Source organism: Lissotriton vulgaris, chromosome 9, assembly GCF_964263255.1.
Source record: "Lissotriton vulgaris chromosome 9, aLisVul1.2, whole genome shotgun sequence".
NCBI lineage: Eukaryota > Metazoa > Chordata > Amphibia > Caudata > Salamandridae > Lissotriton > Lissotriton vulgaris.
This window is the reverse complement of record NC_141697.1, coordinates 370,737,856-370,756,972: the sequence shown is the minus strand read 5'-3', so window position 1 is coordinate 370,756,972 and position 19,117 is coordinate 370,737,856. Positions and strand designations below refer to the sequence as shown.

Genomic DNA, 19,117 nt, shown 5'->3' with positions numbered 1-19,117 from the left:
GAGGGAAGCACAGTTGCCAGCCCAGGCGAGGGCGTCGATCAGGGGAAGTGCCAAGCACAGGAGCCGAAAATACCAGTTAAATTTAGAATGAATAAAGTCCAATTCTAGGACTAATGGAGGGAATAACCCTTCTCTAGTCCAGAGAAGGGATTTCAAAAATTTGCCTCTCTTCCTCACTCACTGGGAAACAACGGGTTAACGCTGGGAAGCTCCGGTGCAATTTGCGGTGAAAAGCGCTGCTTATCGGTGTAAAAAAACAGCCCTTTGGCACCTGGCCGAACTGCGTGATTCCCCACTTCAGCCGGGGGCAGAGCGTCAAGCAGGCACTATCGGAGGGCTGCACGCGCACACTGACGCGCGCGAGCCCTCGAAGACACACGCAGGGCCTCACGGGGCTCCGACGTGCGCCTCCTTCCCTGAGGGGGGGGCCAACCCCCTCTCAATCGCGGACCACGAGTCAGGCGGCCGCGAGAAAAGCAGCGATGTCGGGGGAAGAGCGGTGGGGGGGGAAGGTCTTTGCCAGGAAGAGGAAGAGGCTTACCAGGGACTAACAGCTCTAATTTCTTGGCTAATGGAAGCAGGGCAGAGGAAAGGGCTTTATCAAGTTTAGCGTCCAACTTCTTGTCGATAATATCCTCCATGGATTCCTCCTCGTAATATTCCTCATTGCCCTGGTAGTCACACGCAGCACCCTCCTCATCGCAGTACTCTGTATCTGCCATATTCACAAGGAATTTCCAAATTCCACTCTAGTCCCCAGAGGGAAGCACAGTTGCCAGCCCAGGCGAGGGCGTTGATCAGGGGAAGTGCCAGGCACAGGAGCCGGAAATACCAGTTACATTTAGAATGAATTAAGTCCAATTCTAGGACTAATGGAGGGAATAACCCTTCTCCAGTCCAGAGAAGGGATTACAAAAATTTGCCTCGCTTCCTCACTCACTGGGAAGCAAGGGGTTAAAGCTGGGAAGCTCCGGTGCAATTTGCGGTGAAAAACGCTGCTTATCGGTGTCAAAAAACAGCCCTTCGGCTCCTGGCCAAACTGCGTGATTCCCCACTTCAGCCGGGGGCAGAGCGTCAAGCAGGCACTATCAGAGGGCTGCGCGTGCACACTGATGCGCGCGAGACCTCGAAGACGCACGCAGGGCCTCACCGGGCTCCGACGTGCGCCTCCTTCCCCGAGGGGGGGCCAAACCCCTCTCAATCGCGGACCGCGAGTCAGGTGGCCGCGAGAATCGCAGCGATGTCTGGGGAAGAGCGGGGGCCTACGGGCGCAACACGCGCTCCAAGAGCTAAGTAGGGGGCATGGAGCGGGCAAGAAGCCCCGATCCGAGCACTGAAGGGAAAGAAGAAGTCGACAACAGCGTCGATCTAATAAATCGCACTAGCGGCACAAGCAGCGCATATAAGGTGAAAACAATGTAGATATTCACCAAATCAGCAACAATAAACCATTAAACACGCCAAAGGCGATATCTTCAACAATAGGCCTGTCATAGCACAGTACAAGCATATAAAGTAAGGAGCACTTATCTGAACTGCGGAGCAGCAAAGAAAGAGGAGGCCAGATTAGTGTCGCTATACTTTATATGCTTGTTACTACTGTGATTGGTTATTATTATTGGAGGCAAAGTTCAAAGCCTCATGGGAAATGTTGTTTTTTACCATTGTAGTTTTACTTTCATTTGCTGCTGTTTGTGCAGTAAAGAAATGAGAAAGCATAATCAGAAGCCTCCGGTCCTGCCATAGAATCCTTGTGAGGAACCTGGAAGGCTGAGCAGGAGGACAACTTTCGACTGGCATGGCGTCACCGCTCGAATGATGCAGTCGAGGTGGGCCGTTAGATTTGTTGGAACAACCGTCTGTGCAGTTATTGCAATCAGGTACAACTTTCCTAGAATTGCCATCAGAAGTTCACACTGTGCACACGAGTAGTGAATACTCGAAAAAGACTAATGTCCGATCAACACTACACGCTGCACAGAATACGTTTCAGTCGCAACAATACTTCAGTAGATGCAATGCACAAGTTCTGGTCACAGGCAAATCCCCAATTGTGATTTAGCAAGATAGTGCTTTGTAATGTAGTTCACGATGCTTTAAACATACACAACAGCTAAAAATAGTCTTGCACAGTTTATCAAAGATTTCTACTTACATTGAGTTAGAAGAAAGTTCGTGACAGACGTTTCAAGATGAAAATTCTTCTTAAAATCTGATTTAATCCGAAGAGTAGATTCCTTGGAGAATTTATATTAAATGAAGATTGTGAGATCCTTAAAATTTCCTGAACAGGAAAAGGTTTAAAAATGTCATTAAAAAAAAGGGAGTGAGTGTTTCGAGAGAGGGAAAAGTGAGCTGCTTTACTGTCAAGAAGCTGAGAACTCAGAGGATATACAAAAGTATTTTAACTAATGTGAATGTCTGCCTATACCTCCTCATATTCTTGCTTGAAGCTGCTATTGGTTCTGTTGAACTACGACAAGCACTCAAAGCGAAGCCCATGGGAAAGTGACCAGGCACAGATGGTCTCAAATTAAAGTTCTTTGAAACTGTTGCCACTCCTTTACAAAATCACTTAATTTTCCTATTTAACTCCTTCTTGCAGATTACTAGCCTTACCCCTACAATGTTCGAAATAGAGAAAGTCCTTATTTACAAACTGGGCAAAGACTTGTCTAACTGTACATCTTCTCACCCAATTGCCCTTCTAAATATAGATGCAAAACTCTGTACAAAAATATTAAAGATGTCCAGATCCCCTTCTCCCAGTTCTGACCGATCCTGATCAAGTAGGCTTTTCTCTTAATAGACTAGGAAATTACAATATTACACGCCTTGCTCACGTGGTCGAAAAGCTCATAGACTTAATGTCCTAGCACTAATTATTTCCCTTGATTTAGATATGGCTTTTAATCGAGTGAGCTGGGCTTTTTTATGAGCGGTGTTAAATAAAATTTACATCCACCCTAATATGATGAACAACGTTCTGGCAGAGCATACATTCCCCTCCAGTTAAACGGATGAATGGACAGTGGACTGATCCCAACACACTACCCAGGGCAGTGGGCAGGGATTTCCAATCTCCCTGCTACTCTTTGCCTTCTTGGTAGAACCTCTAGCGATACGGATAATACAAATACAGATAATAACTGGCATCCTGTTCAGAAGCTGAATGCATAAAGTCAGTTGTTCGCAGACAATGTCCCCCTCACATTGACTAACCCCTCCAAATCCCTCCTATATCTACTGGAGGCCCTAGAGGGGTTTTGACAAGTATTGGGCTTGTAATTACCAAGGAGAAAGCCCACATCTTCAGCTTAACTATCCCTCAGCAGATCTCCTTTCCCTCCAAACTTGTATGTCCCTCCAGTGGGCAACCACTTCAATTGGATACCAGGGCCTTAATATTACAATTCACTTTGAGAGATGGACTAAGCCCATTTGGCTAGAGACCGGCAAAAATATTGTGGAGGACCTTCGGAGATGGCCACAGGCATGCCGGTCATGACTGTGCTGTATCAATGTCATCAAAATGAATATCCTTCCCAGAGTTCCCTTCCAGGTGCTCTCAATTCATATATCCTTGTTGGATGTCACCCAATTTCAGACTAAAATACGCTTGTTTACACTGGGGGGGTGTAGGGTCGTGGGTCAGCGTCGGAACCTTGCATCTCTAAAAAGATTCTCATGCTTCCCTAAGACAAAGGTGGTCTGGCATGCCCTCATTTACTGGAGTATTACTGGGCAGCAGTCCTCCAATGTATCTCTTTGTGGTGAGAGAGAGCGAGAAACACTGGTTTTATGTGGCCCGTGAAGGACAGAGTAGTATCTTGCAGTCCACTATGGGCCCTAGGGCGTGATTTAAGTCATGGTGTGAGGCCCACCGTACCGCCATGGGGACAGAGTAAATTTCCTCCATCCTCATGACAGATGGGCCACCGCCTCATGTATAAATGTCCGCCCAGCAGGGGGTCCCTTATGAAAACATGGACAGGAACCTCTGTCATTCCTATTCCTGTCAATACATTTTACTCTGTGCTATACAGCTGCATCAGCACAGAGTATTTTCTTTTTTTTTTTTTTTACAAAAAGAAAATCCTGAAACAATTTTGTTTTTGTAAAGAAAAAATGTGCAGGGGGAGCATGGTGAGCATTATTATAGTGTTACTGTCCATTACCACCAGATTGTTACTGACAGTAAAGAACAGTAAAAAATGGCTACATGTCTGCCTATCTAAATTTAGCCGGCAGATATCTAGTCATTTCTCTAACGGTTCTTACTCCTCAGGGACGTCAAAGAAGTTAAGCCACAGGGGTGACAGAGTAGCCTCCACCGTGGCCAAAATTAAGGTCCACCATAATTAAATTAGACAGGCGGACCACTATGTTGGCCGGGAGGGAACTCCAACACCTCTGCGACAGAGTTACCTTCCTGCCAACATGTAAATCGGGCACCTTGCTTGCCCACCCAAAACCGTTCTCGACATATGGGACCAAATAGAAGTCAAGAAGGCCCTCACCACTTTCCCCTCCTCAAACACATCCATCACTTGGTACCCCGACATTAGAATAGCCGTGGAAGCCGTTTTCTGAATGGGTGGAGGGTGACTGCTGAACCCTGCGGAACCTGTTTTCTAGAAAAATTTAAGGGAATAAATTAAAATATTCTGCTTTTATCAAGCAAGATTAATACAGCCTCCAACATTCCATATGCTTTCTTAATGCATATTTTCGGACATCCTTAGCCTTCATATTCAGAGAGGCTGTGGGGCGTACCTGTGCCCAAATTATAGACATTTGATAGGACTAGCTTGTGTAGTTGGACACACTGAAATTCATAACTGCAAAAAGTGGTCTCTCTCAGCTCTACAGAAGGGGACTTCCCCAGGGTAGCAGCAGAAGCACATGAACAAAGGGTAGGAAGGAGTGTGACCTAATCCAGATGGCCTCAGACAATGGTCTTTGTGTCTGAATGCGACTCGTGTCTGTGTATTGAATCATGGAGCAAGTGCCATGTTAACATTGCAGATGAGGGGAACACTACTAAAGGGCTTCGTTTTTACAAGAGCTTATTACTGAGCAAGTGCACAAATGTATTCCTCTGCATGCAGTATTATTCAACTTGATGACATGCAATGTGCAATGATGCACTTGTTTGTCCGATAAAATATGTTTGAGAAAAAATGGAAAAAGATGCTTTAGGAGAGTCTTTGTGATTTTCTGTTGAGCCTCGTGCGTCCTCTGGGCTGTATTAATGAGTATCAATATTCTAGAATCAAATTAAATGGCAGAATAAATCGGCCCATCCATCACAATTTCTATTAGTGTACGCTCTTGGCACCGATAGCTTGCCTGTTGTTTTGTTACAGTATACATTTAAATGATGGAAACCATAGCACTGGGACAACCCTATGAACTGAGCGAGCACTGTGGCACAAGTTCCATTTGGCATTATGAGGTCACACACGGTGTTGCATGGGCGCCCTTGTGACATGCATTTTAGGTTCTTGTCTAGTCTCACCCAGCGACAGATGCGATTATTTGAACTAGTAGCAAGCAGCTGTACCACGAGGAGCATGCCTGAAGAGTTGAAGGTCCGCCGTTTGCCCCGTCCTCCTTTTTCAGTGTCTTTTCTACCTTCATTTCTTAATGTTTGGGGCAGTGTAATCCTAGATGTCACTGAATTTGCAGGTACACATTTGATTTGCTCCTAAACTACGATTAAAGTTCCTGGAATATCATTCTGGTGCCTGGGGAAAAGGAAAGAATGCAGTGCCTATCACAAACTTTGTTTCTTGCATTTCAGTGCTGTTTTTAAATGGTTGTCTCGAAAGGGGTACTTACAAGAAAATGCAAGGCATATGCAGTGCGTGAGAGCATGACAAAGTATGGCATTTTAGCAAATCGATAGGATAAATTTGTCGCTGATCACTACTTACATCTAATAAATGAAACAGTATTTTTCTGTACAGTGTTTTGTTCATCAATACAAACTTACATTTTTTTTTACTTTAGGATGCCTTATTCTTCCTGAAGGACTTTTTCAGTAGCCTTTCTTCCGAGGTTGAAGTTCTGATGACTCCAGACCCAGAAGGTACCATTGTTTAGCACATAATATTTACTACATTATACAGTGGAATTTTACTGCAGTTTGCTTAAAAAATGTTTTAATCAGATAGACTAAAATATATTTGTAATATTATTTCTGCCCAGTACCCAATCTTTAATGCTGTTTCAGGACCTGCAGCCCTGGGTTTTCCACAAAACAATTACGCATTGTCATGATAATCGGTGAATGATGGCTACACGTGTAGTGTATGGATGGGAGAAGGGTGTTGGTAGCAATCAGATCTCCAAGTGTTGAGTTTTGGTGTCGTGTGTGAGGCTTACGGAGTGTGGTCCAGACATGGTGCTGCAGAATACGTCTGTGGTTGTAATCCAGCCGTGTGAAGATAGGATCGCAAACCGCATATTAAAACGACTCTGTGATTGTGGCATAGATTTAGATGAATCCATCATGGGCAGAGCCTTTCTCGATATCCAGTCATCCTTTTGTGAATGGCTTTCATGAAACATTTTCTTTGTATCTACATTGTCTCTATTGTCCATCCCTTATTGGTCGTCTTTCTTTGCATTGAATAATCTCCAAGCTGCATCAGGACATTGAAATACACTGCTTTCAAAATGTAGAGGACGTGCTAACATCTCCATTCTGTGATCACTATTTAACCCCGGAAATAAACAATCTCTGCATTCAGAGATTACACTATTATCTTCTTACTGAGCTACAGCTTCAGGACGGTACTAATTCTAACTACATCTTGCATACAAATCTTGTGTTCAAATGTGACAATATTTCCTTCCTTACTTTGAGATTGCACTCGTACAAAGGTTTTTGATTTATACCCTCAGCACATATCCCCGTTCCCCATGTGAACTTCTGGCAGCTAAGTTTAATGTTTAATACTTAAAATTCATCACAGTGCATGCTTTATCTAAAGGAAAGTAGGTCGTTGTTGTAACAAGTCTGACTACCAAATAGGTATATTTTGGGACAATGTCCCAGGTACAGTGAGAGCGAGGCCGTGGTGCCACCAAGCCTGCCCTGCAGCAACTACCAAAGTCAGAACCCAGTAACTTCTATAATATGACAGTGCTTGCATGCATATACATTCTGAAATGAGCAGTGGGCAGGCAACATCGCCAATTCTAGGTAAAACATACCTACTTTATTTACACTACACAAAGAGATGACAGAATTAAAATATAGCAGTATAGCAAATCTTCCTTCTGTAAATAGGGCAAAGACATAACAAAATAAAATAGAACTTGCAGCCTAACACCTCCCATTGTGAAACATGGTCCCCTTTTTCATGGCATAGGAATTGTAACCACATTTCAATCCAAAAGGAACATCAAACTCCAAAGAACAGAGGAAAACAGTGCAGAAAATGACACTGTTCTTACTCACGGATACATTTATGCAGCCTCACAGGTAATTGCCTTATCATACCCTCTTCCTCATGCACACAGGGTGTGGAATGACATTTAATGTCATGGCTTGTCAAATCTGGCGGTGCTCCTCTGAACATACCCTGTTCATCCATCTGCATTATAACAACCTTTTCATCTTGCCCTCATTTTCATGACACACATGTCCTTCCTGGTTCTCCCACCCTTCCTACCATACAAAGCAAGAGTCCTCTTATTTAATTCAGGGTATCTGATAGAGATATATAGCTGCAGATTCCTTAACTTTTGAATTTTTCCCAGGTGTCAGACTGGATCCGGAAATGTTTCAGCAGTCCCTCTGCCCGTTGGGGGTCGGCGCTTTACGACTCTGTGATGGTGTTTTCGCCGGTTGTGACGCCAGTGGAGTCATATAAGTCCCTTCCGGCGAGCAAACGCCACTTTCTTCTTTTCTGCACTGCAACGCCGTTCTGGAGAAACAGTCATTCAAACAATTATTCAGAGTTGGTAAAGCTCAACTACTCACACCCGTCAGGGTCTCAAGGCACTGTTGGGGGGTGGGTGGGGGGAGGGGTGGTCGCTCCGTTGAGTTCTGGGGTCAGCCGAAAAGCCAGGGATTAAGGTCCTTCCTGAACTGGGGCAAATGTGGGAAATTGCCAGAGGTGGAGGGGGAGGGTGTTTGTTATTATAATAAAAGCAAGGTACACCAAGAAATATCCAGAAGTAAATTTATTCTCAGAGAAAGACCCTAAACAGCTTCTTGCCAGACACAGCTGGACCAACTGCTAATAATGCCACAGGGGTGACATCACATTAGAATCTCTGGAGCATCATAGAGATGTACCATTCTAAGCCGTAAAACATGTGTACGATGCAATACAGCATAACATGGAAATATAACACATCTCCCCCTTTACAGTAAAACAAAGAAAATAAAACAATAGAATAATAGCAAAAATAGAACTAAAGCTCATAAAACATAGAAAGTCAAGAAACATAATCACTCGGATACGCAGGTAACCTTCTTTCACTAGCACCCCTCAAAACACGTGAAACATCCGACCCATCTCCCTCCCTTGCAGGCGTACCTTGTTCATCAGATCTAATTACTTCTCCAAAGGAGGAAGAATCAACCTCCTGTTCATTGCCAAACTCTGCATCCTTCATCAACATCCATGGAGAACATTGCTCCCTATCATATCTACCTTCCAAATTCTCCTCATGTTTGCAATCCCCCCTTTGATATAATGCAACCCGCCTTAAATTCCAAACTTGACCACTTGTTAATCTCACCCAATTGCTGCCCACAGTTTTCACCTTAAAAGGTCCTCTAAACTTGTTGACAAAATTGCTATGTCCACCCGGCTTCACTTTTACCCAATCTCCAACATTAATGTACCGTTTGTCTTTCACATTCAACTTCTCACACTGTGAATCTGCCCCTCTTGGTTTTTCCCGCATCCATGAAGGAAGTAACTTAGTGGCAGCTGTTGTATCTAAGGATAATGTCACGAGCGTACACTGGCGCATGACATCACAAGTTTGTTTGTTCGTTTGTTTGTTTATTGGTTTGTATATCGCTGAATCACCCATGAGGGTATCTCAGCTCTTGGGACTAAACATCATAGCAGTACCAGAGAATAATTAAAAAAGATATGTTTTTAACATTTTTCTAAAAAGGATCAGATTGGAACAAGCACATAGATGTAAAGGCAGGTGGTTCCAAAACATAGGGGCCTGGTAGGAAAATGCTTTGGCTCTACTACGTGCTTTTTTGATCCTAGGAACAGTAATCAGTAGCTCTGAGCTAGCTCTGAGAGAGCGCATAGGAGAATAAGGGGTCAATTTGTGGGTCAGGTGCATAGGCCCTAGCCCTCTAAGGGCCTTGTGAACAATACATCCTATTTTAAACTGTATTCTTTTTATAATAGGGAGCCAGTGTAGCTGATTCAGGAGAGGTGCTGAAGATGTTCTAGCTGGTGCATCCACTGTAAGGCGAGCAGCAGTGTTTTGTACAACCTGTAATCTCTTAATGGCCGAGGTGTTTGCTGAGAACAAAAGGGCATTACAGTAATCTATCCTGCTGAGTACTAAGGCCTGCATCAGGGTTTTCTTAGTGGAGGTGGGCAGAAGGGGAAAAATCCTGCGTAGGAGACCCAGAATGTAATAACAAGACCCCGCCGTGGTGTTGGCATGTGTCTCTCTGCTCTCCTGCGCGAGAGCACCAGTGTTGTCCCTCTCACCCCATTGGTTCCCCCCCACGTTCCACATTCTATTCCCCAGGTTCCCTGCGACCCCCTTTCTCCTTTACCATCTCCCAGCATGCCTTGGGAAAGGATAGGTCTGGACATAACTGGTCCCATTGAAGGTCATGATGGGGAAATCAAGTACATCCTGGTTGTCATTGATCACTTCTCCAAATGGCCAGTAATTGAGTGTAGAAAGCTCTGTTGTCATTTCATTTCTTGACAAACTCTTCTTACGTGAAGGACTACCCAAGCATGTACTGACCGATAATGGTCCTCAATTCACCTCTGATGCCTTTGAATTGTTCCTGGAAAGAAATTGCATCACTCATCACACCACCTCGCTTTATCAGCCAGAAGGTAACTGATTCGTTGAACGGTTCAACCGTGTTCTAAAAAGGAAACATACAATTATCCAGGAACAACAATCTTAATTGGGAAGAAGAAATTTTCAAACTCATTTGGGCCTACCGAATCACTCCTTGTACCAGTACCTCCAAATCTCCATTTGTTCTTTTGCGAAGTAGACAACCCTTAAGCAGAGATTTAGGATGGATGTCCACATCCAAACAGGTGGAGTGGTCACCTGAAACCATAAGGAGCAACATCGAGAAGGCAAAGATGTGTTTCAAAGAATGGTACGATACAAAACATGGTGTCAAAGATAACTCATTCAGGATCGGAGATCTTGTCATAGTTCGGTTAGAAAAGAAAGTGAAGAAGGGAGAAAGCAGATTCACCGCTCCCCTTCACATCAGAAAACTGTATAACAACGCTGCCAGACTAAGTGACGGCAAAGTGTGGCATATGAACAGGTTGGCCAAATACCACTCAGTGGGAAAAGAGACATGTCAACCCAATAGAGCCAGAAAAGAATGGTCTAGTCAAGGTCAGCCTGATAGTGGTGGCAAAGATTTGTGGGTAGATTATGACGAACTAGAAATGGGACACAGTTCAAAGTTTTGTATTTAATTTGCATTCTTGTTTTATTTAGCCCTGTTCTTAATTCTGCCTGGCCCTTACCTGCACTGTAACTTTGGGAAAACCACCGCTGTTGGGCAGGTCCGCTACCCGGCGTAAATCACTTGCAGTAGCGCCATCTTGCAAGTAGATGGTGCCGCTTTTTGGCGTCATTAGCTAGTTTACACGCTCTAGTCGTCAGAAGGACGCTAGACGTGTATAAAGGAGAGTCATGCAGACGCGCAGCGGTTACGCGCAGCGGGGACGCCTGATTGACGCTGGAGTTACGCCAGAGTTCCGCCCGTCTGCGCCCGTCCGTGCTGAGGACGGGCTGCAGGACTGACTGGGCTCTGGGGCTTCGGATAGCTCCATTCTTTTGCACCGGGGATATTCTTTGCGTGACCTACTATCTTTTAGACCCCCAGCTCTCTCCTGTCACCATCGATTCTCTCCTGAGGTCCTGCGGCAGGCTCAGGTATGTCCTATGTGCAGGATTTCTTTCAAATCTGCTACACAGGTTTTTAGGAAATCAGCTCCCTCCCCCTATGGTCAGCTATCCTCTCAACCCAGACATGGCTTTCTGATCAATGCTCGTTCCCTTATTAAAAATAACGTAGCCTTTCATAATTTCGTAAGTATGAGGCAACCGGACTGGGTCTTTTGACCGAGACATGGGCCACTGAATCCTCTGGTCACGATCTCCTTCTGGCGATACCTGAAGGATACGCGCTTCATAGGCTGGATAGAATACGACGAAGAGGTGGTGGACTGGCAATCCTTTTTAAGGCTACACTCTCTTGTACGGTAAAGCCCCTATCTGTTCCTTCAGATCCCTTTGAGGCTCTATATTTTTTTATTGTGCGTTCCCCTTCGATTTCCCTTACTGGAATCCTTGTATATAGACCTCCTGGATCTAGAACCAATTTTTGTTCCGAGCTTTTCAGAATTTTGGAACCATATTTTGGGAGATCGCATCTCACCATTCTTGGCGACCTGAATTTTCATTTAGATGAGTTGGAAGCTAAAGACACATCCTCCCTAGTTAATGCTATGGAGGCTTGTGACTTTGTCCAAAGGGTACTTTGTCCGACTCATAGGGCCGGCCATACCCTTGATGGGGTATTTTCCAATGACCCTAGACTAACAGTTGGCACGCCTTTGCCAATAGTATGGTCTGATCATTTAGCGGTACCGTTGTATCTAAACACTCCCCGTACTGAGGGTAACTCGGTTACCACCAATAAATGTTTTAAAAGAAGCCTCAGAAATATCACTAACGAGGCTCTGGCCCCTTCCATCCAAAACATTAGTACTTCATCTCATTGGTCGGTTGATGAGGCGGCACAGGAACTCTCTGACTCTATTACTAGAGCAGTGGATGTGCTAGCCCCTGCCTCACTCAGATATGTGGCGCGACAAAAACCAACAGCCCCTTGGTTTACTGAAACATTGAGGCTCCTTAGACAAAAATGTAGGAGGAAGGAAAGAGGCTGGCGCAAATCTTGGGATCCAATAGATCTGGAGTCCTACAGGTGCCTGTTGCGAGAGTATAAAAGCAGAGTTATCAAGGAGAAACAGGATTACTTCACCAACCTGACCAGCTCCCTTACTACATCTAAAGAGCTTTTTAAGATCGTGGACTCCCTTTGCTCTCTTCATGCACCTGACCCCGTGATAGCCACACAGGAGCTATGTAATAACATCTCAGACTTCTTCTATTAAAAAATAGATGACATCTATTTGGCTCTTCAATCTCAGAGGAATTCCTTGAGTGACGAGGTTTCCTCTCAAGTTAATCATTGTGAATCTCGGATTGGTGATCCTTCCCAAATCCTTACTCATTTCCCTGCGCTTACTGTAAATGGTCTTAATCTTCTATTAGACAGAATGAAATCAGCCTCTCCTCTGGACCCTGTTCCTTTGAAAGTACTAAAGGACTGTAGGGACAGCATTCTTCCTCCTATGATGGAAATAATAAATGGAGCTATGGAACAGGGTATCTTCCCTATGGCATGGAAGAAGGCCATAGTGAAACCGCTTCTCAAAAAGCCCACCTTGGACCCTGGTCTCTTGAAGAACTTCAGGCCAATATCTCTTCTGCCGGCACCTGCTAAGATGTTGGAGGCTCATTTGAACTGTCATCTATCCAACTTCTTGGATTCTTCGGGGTTTTTGGACGGGTCCCAACATGGTTTTAGAAAGCTCCACAGCACGGAGTCTGCCTTGACTAAGGTTGTAGATAACACTCGCCGGAAAGTAGATCTGGGCCAAACCACCGTGCTAGTACTGTTGGACCTTACAGCAGCGTTCGACACCCTGTCTCCCTCCACTTTAACATCTAGGTTAAGGGAGGCAGGGGTAACAGGACCTGCCCTCAGTCTCCTGAACTCTTTTTTACAGCAGAGAGAGCAGCGTGTGATGCTTGGAGATTTCCTCTCCCCTGTTAAGTCTCTGCAATGTGGGGTGCCACAGGAGTCGGCATTGAGTCCGACCCTGTTCAATATCTACGTGGCCCCCCTTGCGAGACTAGTAAGATCTCAGGGGATGGAGGTGGTGTCGTACGCCGACGACACGCAGATTATGGTGTCCCTGACCCACTCTGTGAGTACTACCGCCCTCAACTTTAGGTCCTGCATGCAACTTGTTGCAGAGTGGATGATTCTCAACTCCCTAAAGTTGAACGGTGACAAAACAGAGGTCCTGGTATTTGGTAAAGACCAGGACATGTGGTCAGGTGAGTGGTGGCCTTCATCTTTAGGCATCTGCCCCACTCCCACACAATCTGCCAGGAATCTAGGGGTCATCTTCGACACCCTGCTCTCCATGGAGCTTCAGGTTAATAGGACTGTGGCCACCTGTTGGGGTATCATCAGGACCCTTAAAAGAATCCTCCATTATCTTTCCCCACAGGCACGCAAGCATATTGTAATTGCTCTTGTTGGCTCAAGGCTTGATTATTGCAATTCACTTTACGCCCGGGCCAACAAGGGGCTTTTGCAACGTTTGCAGGTTGTGCAGAATGCGGCGGCGCGATTTGTGCTGGCCCTGCCATGGCTTTCTTCCCCTACCACGGCAAGGAAGAGTCTCCACTGGCTCCCTATCACCTCCAGAGTCTCTTTTAAACTTCTGTGCCTCACTTATAGTGCCCTTATGGCTGGCCCTACTGACGCTCTTGGATCCTTGCTCATTCGGTATGTTCCTAGCAGATGTTTACGCTCTCTAGATATGAACCAACTGGTAGTCCCGCGCTCTAGGAAGGTCAGATGGGGGAGCAAGGCCTTTTCCATTTTAGCTCCCCAACTATGGAACACACTCCCCCTGGAGATCAAATCACAGCCCTCATTGGATCTTTTCAGGAAGGCGCTAAAAACCTGGTGCTTCATTAAAGCCTATCAGTAAGTCTCTGTCCATCTGGTGTTTTCAGCTTTATATTGAGATAGGCGCCTTGACGCCCACTGGGCTAAGTTGCGCAGTTATAAATTCTGCTTCATTCATTCATTCACTATAATGTATGTACTAGAAATGAAGGTGTTAAGGATAGTGGTCATTCTCCCACCGCTGAGGCCACTGATTGCAGCACACCAGACCAGAGTGGCATTGTCAGTCCGCACGCTCTCTCGCACGATCAGAGTGATATAGGGTGACTCACATTCTGATACTGAAGTTGCGTTTGACAATCGGGTTGTAAGTGGTAGATTTGGTCGAACCATCAGCGATCCACATTCTGATACTGAAGTTGTGTCTGAAAACCAAAGTCCCAGGGGAAGGTTTGGTAGAATCATCCACAAACCCAAACGTTTAGATGATTTTGTATGTGACTAATCACCCCTTGTTAAACATTCTAGAGAGGAAGATGTGTTGTATCTAAGGTTAATGTCACGAGCCTACACTGGCGCGTGACATCACGAGTCTCTCTGCTCTCCTGCGCGAGAGCACCAGTGTCGTCCCTCTCACCCCATTGGTTCCCCCCCACGTTCCACATTCCATTCCCCAGGGTCCCTGCTACCCCAACGGTTCCAACTGTGATTAGAACCGGGAGTCTTCACCGCACAGATGCGTAGGGTCTGTTTTGATGAATAAATCTTATTAACCCACTACACCGCGTCATCTTCGTTTCTACAGCAGCCTCCCTTCCCCGCATCATTCTAAATGGACTTTCACCCAAGTCATTATTCACTGTTGTGCGATACGCCCACAGCATTTCGCTCACTGACTCAAGTACAGGCAGACCAGCACCATAAGCTAATTGCATGGTACCTTTAACCATACGGTTAATGCGCTCCACAAGTCTGTTTCCTTGTGGGTTATATAAGATACAACAAGCATGCTTTATGCCAACAGAATCTAAGCAACACCTAATTTCTGTTGAGGTTAATTGCGTACCATTGACAGTCAACAAAACCTCTGGAAATCCTTCCCTTTTAAAAATATCAGACAAGACGGCAATTGTAGCTTTGGTCGTGATACTACTCATAAAAGCAACCTCCACCCATTTAGATTTGGCATCCACCAAAACAACAGCAAATCTCTCACTCTCTTTTAAAAATGAAAATGGACCAACAAAGTCTAGACAAACCTTGTCATCGACAGAAACATGCTGGGGCTCATTAGACGATCCAATACCAACCCTCAACCTTTTCTCAGACTCCTTGCACGCCACACACTTTTCTACCCACTCTTTCACCTGCTGATCCATAGAGGGCCACCAATAAAACTCTCTCAATCTCCTTCTGGTCATTGTTTGACCCAAACAACCTTGATGTGCTAAACCAATTAATCTAGCACGCAAACCCTGTGGCGGTACAAACTTATCATGACACATTAACACCCCATCATCTGTAACAGATAATTGATCCACGATCTTCAAATAAGGTCGCACACCAAGTGGAACAGAACTTTCTCTTCTGATATCACCCTTCATCATCCTGCGAACACCAGTCAAAGTTGCATCCTCTTCCATCTCCGCAATCCAAGTCTTCCTCTGAATAGCACCATCCAAACCCTCCAGCGCATCATCAATACTTGCCACAATGTCTTCCGTTGAAAGATCCACAACCACTGCTTCCTTATCCGGAAGCCTTGACAAGCAGTCAGCAGCCCTGTTGCGCCAACCTGGGACATACTCTACTTTACAGTCAAATTCTTGCAACTTCACAACCGGTCTTGCCAATCTACCTGAACAATCACTTATCCCACCCTCGTCGCCAGATTTGTTATGATATAAAAGCAAGGTACACCAAGGAATATCCAGAAGTCGATTTATTCTCACAAAAAGAACCTAAACAGCTTCTTGCCAGACACAGCTGGACCAACTGCTAATAATGCCACAGGGTTGACATCACATTAGAATCTCTGGAGCATCATAGAGATTTACCATTCTAAGCAGTAAAACATGTGTACGATGCAATACAGCATAACATGGAAATATAACAGTGTTCCACGGTTTGGCTGCGGGGTAGGAGAAGTACTTTCCTCCTTTTCTAGTCTTGCTGATACGTGGGACGGTGGCCAGTGAGAGCTGGGCTGATTGGAGGTGTCTTTTGGCTGCATGGAAGCAGAGGAGGCTGTTGAGGTATGCAGATCCAGTGTTGTGTAAAAAAAAATTGATACTTGTATAGCGCACTACTCACCCTCAAGGGTCTCAAGGCGCTTGTACGAATACCGCTGTGGAACCCATCCTGGCTTTCCCTGTGAGGCGTCCACTCCTGGGCACCCCGAAGGTGGAGCCTTGTATGCGTGTGTGAGGAGTTTGAAGGTTATTCTAATGTCGACTGAAAGCTAGTGGAGGACAGGGAGGTGTTTGGTGATGTTACTGCGACAGGGGATGTTGAGGATCAGTTTGGCTGCGGCGTTCTGGACAGCCTGGAGTTTGCATAGGAGTTACTTGTTGATTCTAGCATAGAGAGCATTGCCGTAGTCCAGTCTGCTGCTGCTGAATGCGTGCGTAACAGTTTTTCTGGATTCAGTTGGGATCCATCTGAAGGTCTTTCGAAGCATGTGGGGGGTGTTGAAGCAGGTCTAGGAGAAGGCATTCATCTGGTGGTTAATTATGAGCAATTAATCTAGTATGATGCTGAAGTTTTCTGCGTGGTCTGTCAGGGTGGGGGGATTCCCGAGGCTGGAGGGCTACCATGAATCGTTCCATGCGGAGTGGAACGTAGGATGAGAACTTTGGTCTTTTCTGAGTTGAGTTTGAGGCAGCTGTTCTTCATCCAGGTGGCAACGGCTTTCATTCCTTCTTGAAAGTTGTATCTTCTGATGTTGGGTTCATTGGTGAGGAAGAGGATCAGCTGAGTGTTAGTGTATGAGACGATGTTGAGCCTGTGTGTTTCTGACAATGGTTGCAAGGGGGGCCATGTAGATGGTTCCTCATGCCTTTTTTTCTGACCTACTTCCACAGTTTTTGTTGGTTGGGAACATTGTGTCTTTTTTCTTATGTCTTTAGGCGTTAAGCCTTTTGGGTCTTGTACTCCACAAATGTCGGCTACAGATCCACATTCTGTTTGAATGTGGTGTTTGGGAAAACACTACAAATCCGAGGATTGTGACTCCTGCCAGAGGCCAAAGCCGAAGGCGCTCAAGGGATGCCATATGAAGTTACTGGCGGTGCATCTGTCACAGTCCTCGGAGATTTCACGGCCTCGGTCTTCATCTTCCAAAATGGAGGTCCGTTCATGGGGCCGTTCCAGTAGCCGAAGTTCCTTGATGTCTCAGGGATGTTGCTCTCCAGAGACGTCTAAAGATAAACGTAGACGTTTGAAGTCACAGCTACCTCTGACTTTGCCTCATGAAGAATCTGTTTCCCACGGCTCCTTTGGCATGCCGGTTGAGGAGGCCTTACACAACTTTACCCCGTGTCTCCCCGTCTTTCCATGAGCCGGGGCATCGATGACCCAGATAAAGGGAGTACAATAACTCTCTGCATCTCATCTTTGGGCCCCCTGCCTTCCTCTGGAGCTCCCTTGGGCTCCAAAGAGGTAAGTGGAGCTACGCCGGCATTAAGGCGCTTCAGTGAAAGTGATACAGAGTCTTAATTACTCTTTCTCTGTTTATATGTTCTTTAAATGTCCATATACTTGGGCTGTATAGGTGATATAGAATTTATATTTTTTCGAGCTAGCCTTGTTAGGGCATTGACATGTCCGCCTTTTTGCTTACACCAGTGTTCCTGCGAGTAGTAGATGTTATTGTTTTAATACTGTCTTAAAAAACAGTTTATGTGGTAAAGGATGTCTGAGGTATGCTTTTCCTTTTTCTTTTTCCTCTGAAACTAGGCTTCATGCTCAAAAGGTCATTTGCAGGTGTGTCTTCCGGTTAGGGAGTTTACCTTTTAACGTGCTTCTTCGAAGCAGTTCCGTATGCTGTATGCATTGCTGTTGATTTACAGCAATTTGTATAGAGCTTGCACTTATGCCAATTATGAGACCATGTATGCAGAGTGTATACTTGGTTTTTGATATACACTCTTAATTTCCACTTCAGGGTAATGATGGTGTCTGGTTTGTCCAACGCAGTCCTTGTTATTCCCTTAGCGGAGTGCACTTTTCATTGAATTCGAGTGGTGCACGGATAGCTTTTGCATTGGATAATTTATGGGTTATGCTTTCCGGTGAGGGGGTTTATTATGTGTGGTGTTCCATACCTGCGCATAGGAGTTTGTCCCTTGGAAGTGTGCTCCCTTTTTCCTGGAGACATTACATTTATCAATTCGAGGTCTCCGATTTGTAATCTTTTGAATACACAAAGTGTTGGTTTCCTCCGTTTTTGGAGGTGTTATTTATTCCTATGTACAATTTTTGAACATGGGTGTCCCGTAAGCTCTGCTACTGAGGTTATCTGAGATGAAGTGGCTGAACATTTACCTTAGTGCTGTTTACGGCCATGTCTTATATGGCTGAGAAGATTTCTGTTTTTTTTCAAAAGAGAAGGTTAGTTTTTTGATCTTTCTAAGAACTTTCTGGATATTTCCATATTCGTTGGTGTGGGCACTACTGATAGTCATACATTTCCTATCCTGTCGATGTTATCTGTCTTTTTGGAGATATTTCTCTTTCTCTATAAAGCATTTATTAATTTCTGTACCTAACAGCCCTTTTACGGGAACATAGGGTGACATATGATCTGGTGCTTCGTTGGTTATTATAGAACTAAATATGTATATTCGAGTCCGGTCAGATTGAATTTTGATTCATATGCCTTGTGGACTGTTACTACTACTGGTTTTCTTTTTTTTGGTTTATCTTATTCGTCTTGGCTTTCTTGGCCAAGTCTGGTAATAAGTGCTGGCTGATGGTAAAGGCTCCTTTTCATGTAGGTTTATTTTAGGTAGTACAAGCCTGCTAGGATACTTTTGACGGGCAGCATTATCTTAATGCTAAGTCTCCCAAGGAGTTTCATTAAGGGTGCAATATCTTTCCTGTTATTATATTGTATGGTATTTT

At 45.0% G+C, this 19,117-nt stretch overlaps 1 protein-coding gene across 2 annotated transcripts in view; it reads left to right on the top strand.

Moving 5' to 3' along the window:
* The window catches only part of ATG2B (autophagy related 2B), a 1,072,129-nt gene that overhangs the window by 822,850 nt on the left and 230,162 nt on the right, over positions 1–19,117 (top strand). For both annotated transcript variants that reach the window (XM_086937744.1, XM_086937743.1), the window contains exon 35: positions 6,016–6,094. In XM_086937744.1, coding sequence (XP_086793870.1) covers positions 6,016–6,094 — 79 coding nt within the window. The remainder of the gene's footprint in view (positions 1–6,015; positions 6,095–19,117) is intronic.